General features: G+C 39.7%; 1 protein-coding gene across 1 annotated transcript in view; it reads right to left on the bottom strand.

Annotated features, from left to right (window-relative positions):
• CACNA2D4 (calcium voltage-gated channel auxiliary subunit alpha2delta 4) overlaps positions 1-16,576 on the bottom strand; it is a 111,613-nt gene that overhangs the window by 82,320 nt on the left and 12,717 nt on the right. The window contains exons 5-6 of the mRNA XM_012747243.2: positions 1,964-2,024; positions 1,184-1,334 (exon numbers count right to left, since the gene is read on the bottom strand). Of these exons, the coding sequence (XP_012602697.2) occupies positions 1,184-1,334; positions 1,964-2,024 (212 nt within the window). The remainder of the gene's footprint in view (positions 1-1,183; positions 1,335-1,963; positions 2,025-16,576) is intronic.

Raw genomic sequence — 16,576 nt, 5'->3', positions numbered from 1 at the left:
GTGGGAGGATTAGAGACTGTGCCTTTTTCTTTTTCCTGCATCCATGAATAGGGTCCTTTAGCTATCAACAGGGAGTGGGCATAGGGAGAAAATGCCCATTACTGCCCTATTCTTCTTAATCACCCTGCTTCCCCATAGTTAAAGCAGAAATCTTCAAGGTGTCCTGAATCCACATCCCGCTTGCACAGAGGGACAGACAAGGGCAGTGGTGACAGCGCAGCAGAGCCACATGCGCGTGCTGGGAGAGAAGGTCCCTGATGGTGACGCCCCCGCCAGCTCGGGGTGCTGGGCAGGGAGGCAGGAGGGAAGGTGTGCAGGCTTTGAGGGACATGCACTGCCCCACTTCCATGGAGGGTGGACCTGTTTTCTGTGGCTGTGCTGTCCCTGTGGCAGGTCGGGGGCCAGGGTGGGAGGAGGCCAGCACGGAGGGCCATGTGGGTGAGCTGCAGGTGCGGGGAGCCACTCTGGGATGAGGGCATTTGCGCCCCAGCATGATCATTTTGAAGTCAGACAATTTCATCTCTGTATTTCTTTACTAAATAAATGAATTCCATGAAAGATAATTGTCAGCAACATGACGGATGGTGAAGAAAACTTGGTTAGCTGTGTGCCCCCAAGGTAACTGTCAGCTCTGCCTCCTTAGGGGGCTGAACTGACCCACCCTTTGCTGCATTTTGAAACATTCTCCCAACTGGCGCATCCCCTTTTCTTTCTTCTTCATTGCTCCTGTCCCCCAGGTGTCTGGGCTCAGCGTGACAAGGGGTGGGAGGAGGTGGGACTGTGGCGAGGCAGCCTGGCTGCTCCCCCGCGGCAGAGGGAGAGTGGGCAGCAGCAGGGCCTGTTGGAGCACGTGGCCGGGCGTGGGGTGAAGCGGGCGCTCACTCGGACCAGTGCTTCTGAACCTTTACTGGGTCCTAGAGACCTCTGAGAAATTGGTGAAAGATACGAACACAGAAAAATGGAGGCCCACATTTCACACAAGATTTCAGAGACTTCATGGACCTCTCAAAGCCCAGCCTTGGGCAGATCATGCACCCTGGGTTAGGGAGGAGCTCAGCTTTAGGGGAAGACTCATCCACAGTAGGAGCATCAGTGGCTGTACATGTAGGTCATTCTGGTGTGGGCAGAGGAAAGTTTTTCTAGAGCAAGTACGAGATATTCTAGAATAGGAAGGCATATTTACCGCGATGATATTAACAAAGTCATTCTCTCCTAGGGTGTCCAGGATGGTGGAGACTGTGTGCTTGGCAATGGTCATCCTCAACCCCTTCATACTGCCACTCACATCCACCAAAATCACTATGTCCTTGGGAGAAGTAGCAGCTTGGATGTACCTTCAGCAGAAAGAAAGAAACAGGCCCAAGATGGGGGAGGGGGACTATAGCCAGAACTACCGCCTGCCCTAGTCTCCAGTTATCTCTATTCAGATCCTGGCCCAAGTGTGCCCGAAACCCAGGTCAATGCCCTATCTATGTCAGGCTGTAACGGGTCCCATAGCCACTAAACACAGTTCTGAAGCCATTGGGTGGCAATAGCTGGGAATGTGCCTGCCTAACGGGCTAAACCCTGAGGGTAACTCTTGTCCTTTAGACCAGCCGGGGTCCCTGCAGGAAGGGAGAGAGCTGGGGTCCACTCTTAGATTCTGTCACGAATCTGCCAGAAGAGGGGTGTCTACCACGAGGAGAGCCTAATAGCAGGTCTATTTGGAGACAGCTCAGTGTTCTGGAAGGAGGTTTGGGCTGGGAAAGACAAATATAATCAGTCCTGAGGCAAGGGCAGTTAGTTGTAGGGGAAGAAGGCAGAAATATAGCTGGCAACTTCCTACTCTGTGTCGGATCAAGGTTCTACATGCTGAAGGCCTTGAGTGGTGGTGGGGAGGGGCAGGGATTGAAAGAGAACTGGGCAAAACCCAACAGCTATAGGACAAATGTCAGGACCAGAGACCTCTCCCGTGAGCTCTTACCAGCCGCGGTTTCGGCAGTCGAAGGTAATGACTCCATTCTCATCAGGTGTCCATTTTATACCTGGGGAAATAAGGCTGGCTCTTTCACTGGCTTGTTGAGACTGCCCCAGACCCACACCTGAGTGCTGACTCCCAGAATAGCCACCACCTCCAAGGCAGAACAGCTTCAGATCTGGGCAGCAGGATGTGGACCACTGGAACACACCTTGTAAACTGAGGCAGCAGGCAAGGAGACACCTACCATCCAACTGCACAGATCCAGAAAGGGGTACTTTCACAGTTAGGACCCCATATGTGGTGCCTGGGACTCATTTGTGAAACTAAACCTCATACCAACTAGTGGAAGGGGAAGCTTTGGGAAGGTGTGATGTTTAACACCCCTTACCCACCCAGCAAATTGTGGACAAAGTGTTGAGAGAGGCAAGTGCTCTGACTTTCAGCCCACTGCCCATAGGGAGGTTAAGCTCATTAGCACTCAAGATCCTTCATGTTGGCTGGGCTATGAGAAATGATTTGGCTATAGGGCTGTAAGCGTGAGGTCAGGGATTCCCAGCACCTAGCAGAGTAGATGCTCAACTAATGTCTGTTACCTAAATGAAAGAACAAATGAATAAGTAGGAAAGATCTTACTTTGACCCACCAGCAGAGTACTGGGGTAGATTTTGTCCTACCCATATAATTTTAAAAATGTGTATAAATGCACACAAGCATAGAAAACACCATCATGATCCACAATAGAATCTCTATTTGAAAAGACTTTCATGATTGAGAATAACAGGTTCAAAATATGAAGATTAAAAATAACAGGTGAAATTATAGTATGTTTTGCTTGGAATAGGAGAAAAATGTGGCAGTATCATCAATGTCTAAAAGCTTCAAGGGACCTTTTTATGCCACAGCAATTAGATAGACTTGAGGCATTGCTGGTCTCTCAAAGGTAGGAGAGGTTTTCAGAGATCATGCCTTCAAAACCAAACAAATGAGAACAGAGCCTCAAGTGGGAGGGATGTGGGCCAGGTAGCCAGCAGCAGAGGCCTTGACGGTGAGAAGCAGACCAGCACCATGGCAGTGTGGTGTGGTGGGAGCTCGAACACCACAAGCCTGACCTAGACCTCAGGACGGCTGTGAGTGGGGCCTTCCAAAGACTGCACTCTTACAGCAGCATGGTGGTGAGGAATTTGATCCTTAAAACAGCAATGAGGAGGAGAAGCTGAATCTGAGGTTACTGGCTCTGAATTAAAGCCTTAGAAGAGGGTTTTGGTTGTCCTGGATGAGGAAGCAGAAACAGAAGTGAATCCTCCTGAGGACTCCCAACTCAGGCCTAGTGGATTCCCTCATATTATAAACAGTATAGCCTCACAAGCAAAAATTACCAAATCCATAAGGAGCAGGCCCCTATAAGTAAGAGGTAGCAGAATCAAGAGCCATAGATTTATCTTTCCAAGAAATATAGATGTCCAAACTTCCAAATACATGATATAAGTTAGGTATGTATGAGAAGACTATATAACACAAAGAAGAACATACAACAAGAAATGTTTAGGAATGAAGAAACAGCCTTAAAATTAAGAGACTTTTAAAAATAAAAAAAAATTTAGTTTGAAAAAATAAATTAGTGGATAGTAGATTATTCATAGGTAAAAAGAAAATTTATACATTTGAAGGATTCATCCAGAATCCTGTTGAGGCTAGAATGAGAAGGTCTAATATATGTCTGACTAGAGACACAGAAAGAGAAAAGGGAAAGGATGGAGGAAAGGCAATGGTTAAAGAGATGATGCTGGCAACTGTTCTAGAACTGATTTAAAAATAACACAGCTCTACAGGTCCAGGATCCCAAGCAGGACAAATAAAAAGATATTCACATACAGTCACACAGTAGTGAAACTGCAGAACTTTAAAGGCAAATAAATACATACATACCTTGAAATCAGCCAGAAAGACCAAAACACCTACAAAGGAACAGTAGTTAAATGGATATCAGATTTTCTCAATATCAATGGAAGCCAGAAGACAATGGAAAAACAGTTTTACAATGCTGAGAGAAAAAGAACCATTAATTTAGAATTACATTCCCAATAAAACTATCCTTTAAGAATGAGGATAAAAGAAAAATTTGTAGATAAACACAAAATGAAGCAGTTTATCACCAAGAGCCCACTGTAAAGGAACTTCCGGAAGGTTTACTTCAAGAAGAAAGACAATGGTCTGGGAAAGACAGCCTGAGACACATGAAGGAATGGTGAACAAATAAAATAGAAAACAAGTAGTTAATTCCAAACAAGCAATATTTAAAATATCATATCACAATAATAGTGTCTTATTTGTGGGAATAAAAATCTTGAAACATTAGATGACAATAGAATGGAAGTACGGATGGGGGAAGGAGATGTGTTGGGGGCTGATTCTGGTGTCATGCCTTCTACTAATCATTCACTACAGCCTGTGATGTCCGTGTGCTGCCTGACACAGCGGCAGTCAGCATTTTCTTCAGTCACGGTTGCTGCCTCGTGACATGATAAGAGGTCTGAGTTTCTGCACGTAAGCAAATGTTGCCGAGCTCCCACATGGAGGGCCCCATAGTGGGAGTCTGGGGGCCATAAGGATAAGAAAATTCCCAAGGACTGGCCCCCGTGTGATGGTTAGTGGTCAATGACGGGTAAGATTCCCCAAGAGGGGGACAACCTAAGACAGACACAACCGTGGGGGCTGGCCACTGGCTAAGGGAGAGCCACTGGCTGGGAAAAAAACCAAAAAGTTCTTCAGATGGTTGCATTGCTCTATGTTGCTTATCTCGGCCTTGGCTTTTGAGCTATGTCTGGCACCTTAAGTAACCGTTTTGAGGTCTGAGACCATGGGAAATTGTTCCCTTGTAAAACAACTCCAAAATTAATGGTTATCGCTGCTATGCTCAGATGCTCACCTATAAAGAACTAACCTTGGGTCTGGGGGGTATAAAAATAAAGTGACTGGTACATTGGGCACTCGAGTCATGTAAAGTCTTTATGTGTGTCTACATCATTATTTTATGTTCTGTGTCCATCCCCCGTCCTGTAATCGGGCCACATCAAGTGGTGCAGCGAGCAGGGTCTTGAACCCTGGAGGGTCTTGAACCCTAAATGTAGACTGCATCATTTTTCGGGACGGCGGGACCAAGAGCACACCCCTTGGGCTAATGGTAAGTGGCATCCAACAGGGGACTCTTGGAAAAAATGGGAAATGCCCCCTCCACCACAGAGTGGGAATACAGGAAGTTAATTCAAGGATTATTGAATTCAGTGGGGGTGGAAATAAAGGACGGGACCCTAAAGCGTTTATTTGCTTTAGTGCAAAAACATTGTTACTGGTTTCAATCTCAATATCAGGTACAATTAAATCTTCATAGCTGGCAGCAAGTTGTTAAAGCCCTGCTTGTCGCTCATCAGCACTGGGATATCATTGATTTAAAAATTTAGTCAGTTTGTAGTGCTGTTACTCAAGCTCTCTCTCCTACGGTCGGACTCAGAGAGGGGTGATTCTGATGAGGAAAATGATAAAAACCCTCCGAGATCTCGACCTCCTTTCCCAAGTAAAGATGATCGGGAGGAGTCCTCAGGAGAGGAAAGAGTTGATCCCTCTTCTGATGTTTCTGCCCGAGTCAAGTTACAAGAGCTCGCTCAATCTGAAGTGCAGGAGTTAATCCCTTTGTTTACAGAGAGAAAGATGGCTGCAGCGAGGAGCTGCTTCCTTTTTCCGCCCCTCCACCACCGTTTCTCTGTCTAACCTCTCGGCCTGCAGCTGCCTGGCTGCCTGATGCCCCCGCGTGTGTTGCCTTTACTGCTGCCTGAGCCTGCAGTGATGCCTGACTCCGTGCTGATGATGGGGGGTCCCAGTGGCGTGACTGATGCTTGCTCTCTGCTTATTTTCTTACTATACTCTGGGTGATCCCCTTACTTTCCCCTTCTCTTTTCCTGATAAATACAAGACTCGGAGATGCAGCCTTAGCTCAGACCAAATCTATTTTTATCTGAGTCTGGAAAAACATTAAAACGTCTAGAACGCTGGGGCCGTCTTTTACCAAAACCATGCAAGGCCCCACTGAGCCATATACTGATTTTGTATCTCGCCTTAAAGAGGCAGTTCAGAGGAGCATTATTTCCACAGAGGCTGCTACCATTATCATACAATCTTTGGTTGTGAAAAACGTGCTAATCCTGACTGTCAGAAAATTCTGCACCCGCTAAAGGCTAGTGGCGCTACTCTTAATGAGTATGTAAGAGCCTGCCGGTGTGGGAGCGCTGCCTGCCACGCCACTGTATTGGCTGGAGCCATTCAAAAAGGTAATAATCATCCCACATGTTATAATTGTGGTAGAGTGGGACATATAAAAAAATGTAAAGTAATCTATGAAAGTGAGAGAGCAAATGGACTAAAACAATATAAGAGTGTTACATATACACACAAATGTAATATAAATATAGTGTGTATATAACATAAATATACACATGCAACATACAAATGTATAACATGTGTCTGTGTGTAATGCTATTTGCATGTAATTAAAATATATGCATATATGTTAATCTATATAAACAAATATAATATTTATATATCATATATAATATGTATACTACAACTAATTATAATCTATAGTATCCACTATATGCTACATAATATGTATATCATATACATAATATGTATATCATATATCATATATAAATATATCATATATAAATGTAAAAATATAAGCAGATAATATATAATAATATAAGCAGATAATATATATAATAACATTATAAAATTATGTACATTCTGTGATGCACAATTAAAAACACTCAATAACTTTTAAAAGCGCCTTAGAGATATAAATTGGCTGCGACCATCATTAGGTATACCTACTTATGCTTTGTAACATTTATTTGCTACATTAGAGAGAAGCTCAACTCTTGTCAGCCCTCACTCCCTTACCCCACAAGCCAAGCAGGAGTTACAGCTTGTAAAACAACGACTTAGTTCTAGATTTCTTACTTTTCTTCAGCCTTCCTGTCTAATTATTCTCTACCTTTTTCATACATACCATTCTACTACAGGTGGTCTGGGCAAAGATGCTGGCATCCTTAAATGGTTGTTTTTACCAAATAATCAAAATTAAAAACTCCTTAATTATTTAGATAAACTCGCTCATTTAATCATTAGGGGTCGACGACAAAGTCATCAGTTATCTGGACGAGATCCCGATAAAATAGATACAAATTTGAGTTCCAAAGATAGTCAAACTAACCTAGAGCTTTCTTCTGCCTGGCAAGTAGCTTGTGCTAATTATGTCAGAACCTTTGGTAACCAGTATCCCCTCAAAGACTGCATTCTTCTTTGCATATACATTCTGTTCTCCCTCTGGCAGTACAGCCTCTCAACCTTTACCTGCAGCTACTTCTTTTACTGACGCTTCCAATACTTGCAAGACTGGTTATTAGAATTCCCAGGTACAAAAGGTTGTTATTTCTCCTTTTTCATCAGTTCAACAAAGTAAACTTTATGCTATTTGTTTGGTGCTACAAGATTTTCCCAATGAGACCCTTAATATCATTAGTGACTCTCAATATGCTGTTTATGTTACCTCCCAATTACCTACTGTCTCATTACCACTTAATCCTTTTACAACATTGCAGCAGTTGTTTTTACACCTACAGACTCTTCTTCTCAAACAACATTTTCCTATTTATCTGGTACAAATTCGCTCACATCCAGACTGCCTGGTCCCTTATCACAAGGCAATGCTAACATTGACTCTTTATATGTATCTTCGGTTCAAGATGCCTCGGCTGAGCACGCCCTTCATCATACTAATGCTAAAGGCCTTCAACAATGATTTTCTCTTTCTAAAAAGCAGGCTCGTGCTATTGTCCACTCGTGTTCCTCCTGCGCCCCTCTCACTCTTCCTTCTTTCCCCCTTGAGTGCAACCCACAAGTTGTGTAGTAATCATATTTGGTAGATAGATGTTACCCACGCCACATCGTTCAAAAAACTTCGCTATGTTCATATTGACACCTATTCTCACTTTCAGTGGGCTATGGCTCATAGTTCTGAAAAGGCTGATGCAGTTATTACTCATCTTTATTACTGTTTTGCTGTCATAGGACTTCCGGCGACATTAAAAACAGATAACGCTTGAGCTTGCTAACTTTTTAAAATTCTATTCCATTCAACATATTGCTAAAATTCCTTTTAAAAGCCAAGGGCAAGCCATCATTAAACATGCCAATTGTACTCTTCAATTACAAAAGCTTCAATTACAAAAACAAAAAGGGGGATTCAAGGAATCTCCTCATTGACATTTACTCCGTGCCCTCTATACCTTTAATTTTTTAAATTTTTGGCAGGACTTGCATGCCTCAGCAGCAGAGCATCCATTTGCCTCTTCCCCACCCTTGCAAAAAGCCTGTGATCCTGTGTACATTGCTGCCCCTATTGGTAGATAGATTGAGAAAAAAGTTCTACAATGGGGTCAGGGATTTGCTAATGTCTCCACAGAGCAAGGCTGTGAGTGGGTTTCTGTGCGCCACCTCAAGCAACGGTATCCTCAGCAAGACACAGCTCAAAAAAAAAAAAAAAATGCCGTACCAAAAACAGACCAAAAAAAAGCAGGCGGTAACACTAGCAGTCTAGTTGATCTGTAACCTTTCTATTCTTTTGCTTATGTTTTGCCCCCCTGCTGTTAGACAGCATATATATTGGGCTTATGTCCCTTATCCTCCCCTTTTTAAGGCCATGTCTTAGGGAGAGCCTAAAGTCCTAATTTATACTAATTATTCAAAAGAGATGCCACCTCCATTTCAATATCAGTCATCGCTTCCTAAGACAAAGGGAGGGTAGTTTTCAATTATTCCACTTATGCTCAAGGCTACCCCGTTTTCCTCGGGGCCAAAAAACAGTGCTTAACACTTTCATATCAAGCTTGGGGTTTGCAATATAATTCCTCCTCATTTGGTACCCGCACTTTAGTATTATCCATAAAAAGTTTTAAGGGGGTAATGTCTAATTTGATTAAATGATCTCCCCTCTTACTGCTTTGCTCCATGCCTCATCTTAAACCCCCTATTACTCATTTTGATTAGAGCATTTACAAAAAAAAGTTTTAAAAGAGATACATAATAATCCCAAAATAATTGATTAAAACCCCCATCCCTTTTAACAATAGCCGACACTAGATGTCATTTAAAAAAGTGTCGATTAGAGGTCTAAATACTACTAGAGATATTCAAAAGTTAGAGCAAAAAATCACATCAACGTTTCAAAAAAAACTTATCAGATTTTAACAATAATACATTTTTCTCTGGTTTGGCTAATGGACTATCCCAAGTTAATCCCTTTGCTTCACTAAAAACTATGCTTGGTAATATTAGTAAAAATCTGAGTGTCCTTTTGCTGCTGTTGTGTCTCTTATTCTTAATCCATAAGTGATAAAAGACAAAGCAAAAGATGCAGTGCAAAAAGCAGCACGACGTCATGGCTGCTTTTCAACATGTTCATTGTTATTAATTAAAAAATAAGGGGGAGATATTGGGGGCTGATTCTGGTGTTATGCTTTCTACTAATCATTCACTACAGCCTGTGATGTCCGTGTGCTGCCTGATGGGGCCGCAGTCAGCATTTTCTTCAGACACGGTTGCTGGCTCATAACATGATAAGAGGTCTGAGTTTCTGCACGTAAGCAAATGTTGCCCGGCTCCCACACGGAGGGCCTCTGTGGTGGGAGTCTGGAGGCCATAAAGATAAAAAACAATTCCCAAGGACTGGCCCCCGTGTGATGGTTAGTGGTCAATGACGGGTAAGATTCCCCAAGAGGGGGACAACCTAAGACAGACACAACCGTGGGGGCTGGCCACTGGCTAAGGGAGAGCCACTGGCTGGGAAAAAAACCAAAAAGTTCTTCAGATGGTTGCATTGCTCTATGTTGCTTATCTCGGCCTTGGCTTTTGAGCTATGTCTGGCACCTTAAGTAACCGTTTTGAGGTCTGAGACCATGGGAAATTGTTCCCTTGTAAAACAACTCCAAAATTAATGGCTATCGCTGCTTTGCTCAGATGCTCACCTACAAAGAACTAACCTTGGGTCTGGGGGGTATAAAAATAAAGTGACTGGTACATTGGGCACTCGAGTCATGTAAAGTCTTTATGTGTGTCTACATCATTATTTTATGTTCTGTGTCCATCCCCCGTCCTGTAATTGGGCCACGTCAGAGATGGAAGAACAAAAGTTCTAAAGTTCTTTATTAACTGGGAGGAGAGATTTAGACACTCAACAAAGGAAACTCAGAGTTTCCCAAGGAGATATAATTTGAAAAGTTCTTCTTCATGACACATTATAGTCAAATTGTCAAACGTCAAAGACAAAGAGAGAATTCTAAAAATAGCAAGAGAAAAGAGAAAACTTATAAGGGATTCTCCCCCATCAGACTAACAGCAGATTTCTCAGCAGAAACTTTACAGGCCAGGAGAGAATGGGACTATATATTCAAAGTACTGGAGGAAAAAAACCTGCCAGTCAAGGAGGCTATACCCAGCAAAGTTATCCTTCACAAATGAAGGAGAAATAAAGTCTTTGCCAAACAAACAAAAGCTGAGGGAATCTATCACCACTAGATCAGCCCTACAAGAAATGCTTAAGGAAGAAGACAGAATAATGGCCAACAAACATATAAAAAAAGTGCTCAACATCTCTAATCATTAGGGAAATGCAAATCAAAACCACAATGAGATATCACCTAACTCCAATGAGACTGGCCTGTATCAAAAAAATATCATCAGTCATCAGGGAAATTCAAATCAAAACCACAATCAGATTATTTTACTCCAGTTAGAATGGCTATTATTAAAATGACAAAAAATAACATGCTCAAAAAGGATGAGGAGAAAAATGATCTCTTGTACCTTGTTGGTGGGAATGTAAATTAGTACATCCACTATGGAAAACATGGAGATTTCTCCAAAAACTATAAATATTGCTACCATATGATCCAGCAATCCCACTAGTATTTATTCAAAGGGAAAGAAACCAGTATATCAAAGGAATACCTGCACTTGCAGGTTTAATGTTTAATTCACAATAGTAAAGATATGGGATCAATCTAAATGTCCATCCGTGGCCAAATGGATAAAGGAAACATGGTATATATACACAATGGAATAATATTCAGTCATAAAAGAAAATGAAATCCTGTCATTCACAGCAGCATTGATTAAACTGTGGGTCATTATGTTAAGTGAAATAAGCCAGGCACAGAAAGACAAACACTGCATGTTCTCACTCTTATATGGGAGCTAAAGACATTGATCTCATGGAGGTCGAGAGTAGAACAATAGAGACCAGAGGCTGGGAAAAGCGTGTGGGTTTCAGGGTAATGAAGAGAGGTTGGTTAGTGGATACAAGCATACAGTTAGATAGAAAGAATAAGTAAATTCTAATGTTCAATAACAGAGTAGGGTGATTACAGTAAACAGCATTGTATTGTGTATTTCAAAATAGCTAGAAGACTTTAAATTTTCCCAACACATGGAAATGATAAATATTTGAGGTGATGGACACCCTAAATACACTGACTTGATTATTACACACTCTATGCATGTAACAAAATATCATATGTACCTTATAAATATATATAAATATTATGTATCATTAAAAAGTAAGATGATAGCACATTCAAATATATAATACTTACAATAAATGTAAATGTGCTCAACTTGCCAACTAGCAATAGAGATTGTCAGTTTGGATAAAAACTTAAAAGTTATAAACTATTTTTAAGAGATGTAGCTAAAACAAATGACATAGAAAAGTTGAAAGTGAAGCGATGGAAAAAAATATATATCAACTAAATACTAACCAATGCTGGTGTCACTATGAATATCAGACAAATGAGACTTAAAATAAAAGGTGTTGTATGGGTTAACAAGGGTCAAGAAACATAAAATCAGCAAAGATATAGAATATTTAAGCAATGCAATTAACAAGATTGATCTAATGGCATATGTGGAATCCTACAATGAGAGCACACATATTCTTCTCAAGCACATAGGGCATATTTATAAAACATGATGTCATTCTAGGCTATTAAAATAAATTTAAATTAATTTCACATAATCAGTACTTTATATACCATGTTCTCTGACCACAAAGCAATTGAATATACAATTATATTCAATTATAATACAAACATAGATATAAAATTCCTATATATCTGTAAATTAAAAAACATACTTTTAAATAACTAAAATATCAAAGAAGAAATCAGAGGAAAATTTAAAAATATTTAGGAGCAAATGATAATTAAAACACTACCATGACACCAAAACCACAGGCAACAAAATAAAAAATAGATAAATTGGACATCAAAATTAAAACTTCCATGTGTCAAAGGACACAATCAACAAAGTGAAAAAGCGACCCACAGGACAGGAGCAAATATTTTGAAGGCATATATCTGACAAGAAGTTGATATTCAGAATGTATAAAGAGCTCCCGTGACTCAACAACAATAAAAAGCAAACAACCTGATTTTAAAATGGGCCAAGAACTTGAGTAGACATTTCTCAAAGAAGATATGCAAATGGCCAATAAGCACATGAAAAGCTGTTCAATATCACTAATCATTAGGGAAATGCAAATCAAAATGACAATGAGATACCACCTCATACCCAGTAGGATAGTTACTATCAAAAAAACCCTCAAAAAACAATACAAAAAGAAAACTCCAGAAATCTGGCAAGGATGTGGAGCAATTGGAATCCTCATGAGGTGTTGGTAGGAATGTAAAATGGTACAACTGCTGTGGAAAACAGTACGATAGTTTCTCAAAAAATTAAAAGTAGAAATACCATATGATTCAGCAGTTCCACTTGTGGGTATATGCCCAAAAGCATTGAAAGTAGAGTTTTGAAGAGATATTTGTACACTCATGTTCATAGTAGCATTATTCACAATAGCCAAAAGGTAGAAGCAACACAAGTGTCCATTAATGAATGAATGAATAAACAAAATGTGGTATATACATACAATGAAATATTATTCAGCCTTAAAAAGGAAGGAAATTTCTGGCACATATTACAACATGGATGAATCCTGACAGCATTATGCTAAGTGAAGTAAGCCAATCAAAAGATGATAAATAATGTATAATTCTGCTTATACGAGGTACCTAGAGTAGTTAAATTCATAGAGATAAAAAGTAAAATGGTGGTTGCCAAGGGCTGGGGTGGGGAGAAGGGAATGGGGAGTTATTGTTTAATGAAGATAAAGTTTTGCAAGATGAAAAGATGGATAGTGTTGATGGTTGCACAACAATGAGAATGCACTCACTGCCAATGTACACTTTAAATATGTACGCTTAAAAAATGGCAATAGGTATTAAAGTTTATATGTATTTTACCACAATTAAATATAATTTTTTTTTTTTTTTTTTTTTTTGAGACAGAGTCTCGCTTTGTTGTCCAGGCTAGAGTGAGTGCCGTGGCGTCAGGCTAGCTCACAGCAACCTCAAACTCCTGGGCTTGAGCGATCCTTCTGCCTCAGCCTCCCGAGTAGCTGGGACTACAGGCATGCGCCACCATGCCCGGCTAATTTTTTATATACATATCAGTTGGCCAATTAATTTCTTTCTATTTATAGTAGAGACGGGGTCTCGCTCTTGCTCAGGCTGGTTTTGAACTCCTGACCTCGAGCAATCCGCCTGCCTCGGCCTCCCAGAGAGCTAGGATTACAGGCATGAGCCACCACGCCCGGCCTAAATATAATTTTTTTAAAACACTACAAATCAAAACTTGTGAGATGAAGCAAGAATGGAGCTTCTAGTGACATGCTATAGCCTTAACACTTATTTTAGGAACACAGAAAGTCTAAAAATTAAAACTAAGTGTCATATACCACTGAAGAAATTAAGAAGAGGAACAACAGAATAAATCCATAGCAAGGAAAAGAAGAACACAATAAAGTTAGAACTGAAATAGATAAAATAGAACACAAAGAAACAATAGAGAACAATCAACAAACACAAAAGTTGATTCCTGAAAAGATTAACAAAATAGCAAAATCAGTGAGAAATTGATAAAGAAAAAATGTATAATACTATAAATTAAATGGAACACAATTACAGATACCACAGAGATTAAAAGATAATATGAAAATAATAGATATATATGAATAAATTTGAAAACTCAGATGAAATGGATGGATTCTGAATGAAAGTATTTTGCCAAATTTTAAAAAGAAACATAATACTGCATTAGTGTTGCAAGTGTTCAATAAATCGAAGCAGTAATTTTATATTCCTATAAAGAAAACATTAGGCCTACATGGTTTTTGGATGAATTTTATCAAGGAAAAGATTAGTCTAATCTTTTTCAAATGCTTCCAGAAGGCAGAAAGAGGGAATACTTCCCAAAGTATTTTGTGAAAATAGCATAACTTTGAAAACCTGACTAGGACAGTACAGGAAAGAAAAATTACAGAAACATTTCACTTATAAATATAGACACAAAAATCCTAAACAAAAATATTAGTAACCCAAATCCAGAAAATGCATAAAAAGATAATTTACCAAAGGCATTTAGGCTTTTCATAGGAATGCAAGGATGTGTTAACATTAGAAAATTCAATATTTAAGTGGGCAAAAGATAATTCATTTCACAGAAAGGGAAATAAATACAACTAACACCAGGTTACCAAGATGCCCAACTTAATGGGCAATCAGAGAAGTTCCATGCCAGAACAGAGTGGAATACCATTTTATACTAAAAAGTTATTAACAAAAAATGTTAAAGTTTAACAATACACAGAGTTAGAGAAAGTTTGCATTGATAGGATCTCTTATTCATTGCTTGTAGGAATATAATTGGCACAAGTATTTTGGAAAACAATTTGGTATTTTTTTGTAAAAATTGTACACCCATATATCGTAGGACCTAGTAATTCTATTCCTAGGTATATATCCAAAAGAAACTCTTATAATATGTCTCAGTAGACATATATAAGAATGTTCATAGCAATACCGCTCATAAAAGTGAAAAACAAAAATGGGAAACAACCCAGATATGATCAGGAGGATGGATAGACTGTGCTGTATTCATCCTTAAGAATATATGACAACCCAAATGAATTTTGTTGGCACAATATTGAATGAAAAAGTCCTAAAAGTCTAAACAAGCTTTATAAATTTCAAAAACAAGCAAAACAGAGGGCTGATTCTGGGAAGATGGTGGAATAGGAAGCACCAAGACTCTGTGTTCTCATTTGGGCAACATTTGCACTAATAGAATCTGCCTAATGTAACTATTTGAATAACTACTTTGGGATGCTGAAGTCTATTAAAGGCTTGCAACTTCCAGGGGAAGTCTTAGGTGGTAAATTGCAGTTAATTTCTGTCAATTTTAGCTCTTAGCACAGTAGAATTCACCCCTCAACTCTGTGGAAGGCAGCTGTGCATGTGTTCTTGGAGCAGCCTTCAGGACTGGGGGTGGGGGGAGGGCAAAAAGGACCCTGTCTTCCAAATAGTGAATGTTGGTGATATGTTTTCTGATTGCTGCTTCTGATCACAGAGATGCAGATAAAGAAGTGGTCAGTCATTGTTTTACCTCTTTTCATTATTGCAAGCCCCTCTCCCTCTGGCTGAAGTTAGCTCCAGAAGATTTAAAGGGTTATTGCTCATTTACTCCCTTTCATTGTTCTCTTTTTCCCCTTTTGTGAGCCATATGTTAAAGACTAGAACATTCACAAGCAACTGCATAGAGAGAGAAAATTAGAAAGCAATCACGCATGCTCAAGGAAAGCCTCAGAAAAGACCTGATAAGACCTTAAGTTTACACCTCAGGCCGAGCCTCAGCACAGAGAGAGCCTACAACAAGAACAACAACAGCAAAAAGTGATAACAGAAAAGAGAAAATGCTAGAGAAGGAGAAAGAATCTGACCTCCAGAATCACCACAATATTAGATTCAAGCATCCAGTTTTCAATAAAAAAATCACAGGGCATACCAAAAAATAAAAACCAAACCAAACAAACAAACAAAAAAAGCAAAAATCCCAGGAGTATATGGCCCATTCAAAGGAAAAAAATAAATCAGCAGAAACTGTCTCTGAAAAATACCAGATGATAGATCTATCAGACAGACTTCAATGACTATCTTCAAGGTGTTCAAAGAACTAAAGAAAGATGTACAGAAATTTAAGAAACAATATATGAACAAAATGGAAATATCAATAAAGAGAAAATCTAAGAAGAAATAAAAAAGAAATTCTGGAGCTGAAATTAAAAATTCACTAGAAGCACTTAAAGGCATATTTGACAAGGCAGACAAGAGAATCAGTACAACCGAAGATAGGACAGTGAACATTATTAAATTTGAAGGACAGAAAAAAAAAGTTTTCAGACAAGTGAACAGAGTCTAAGACAGCTATGGGAAGTCATGAAGATGACCAAATATGTATTGTGAGAGTCCCTGAAGGAGAAGAGAGAGAGAAAGGGACAGGAAGAAAATTTGAAGAAAGAATGGCTGAAAACTTCCCCAACTTTATATGAAAAACATGAATATAATTACCCAAGAAGCTCAGCAAAGTCTTAGTAAGATAACTCAAAGATAGCCA

This window comes from Microcebus murinus, chromosome 10 (assembly GCF_040939455.1).
Source record: "Microcebus murinus isolate Inina chromosome 10, M.murinus_Inina_mat1.0, whole genome shotgun sequence".
NCBI classification, from domain to species: Eukaryota; Metazoa; Chordata; class Mammalia; order Primates; family Cheirogaleidae; genus Microcebus; species Microcebus murinus.
This window is presented reverse-complemented; position numbering and strand designations above follow the sequence as displayed.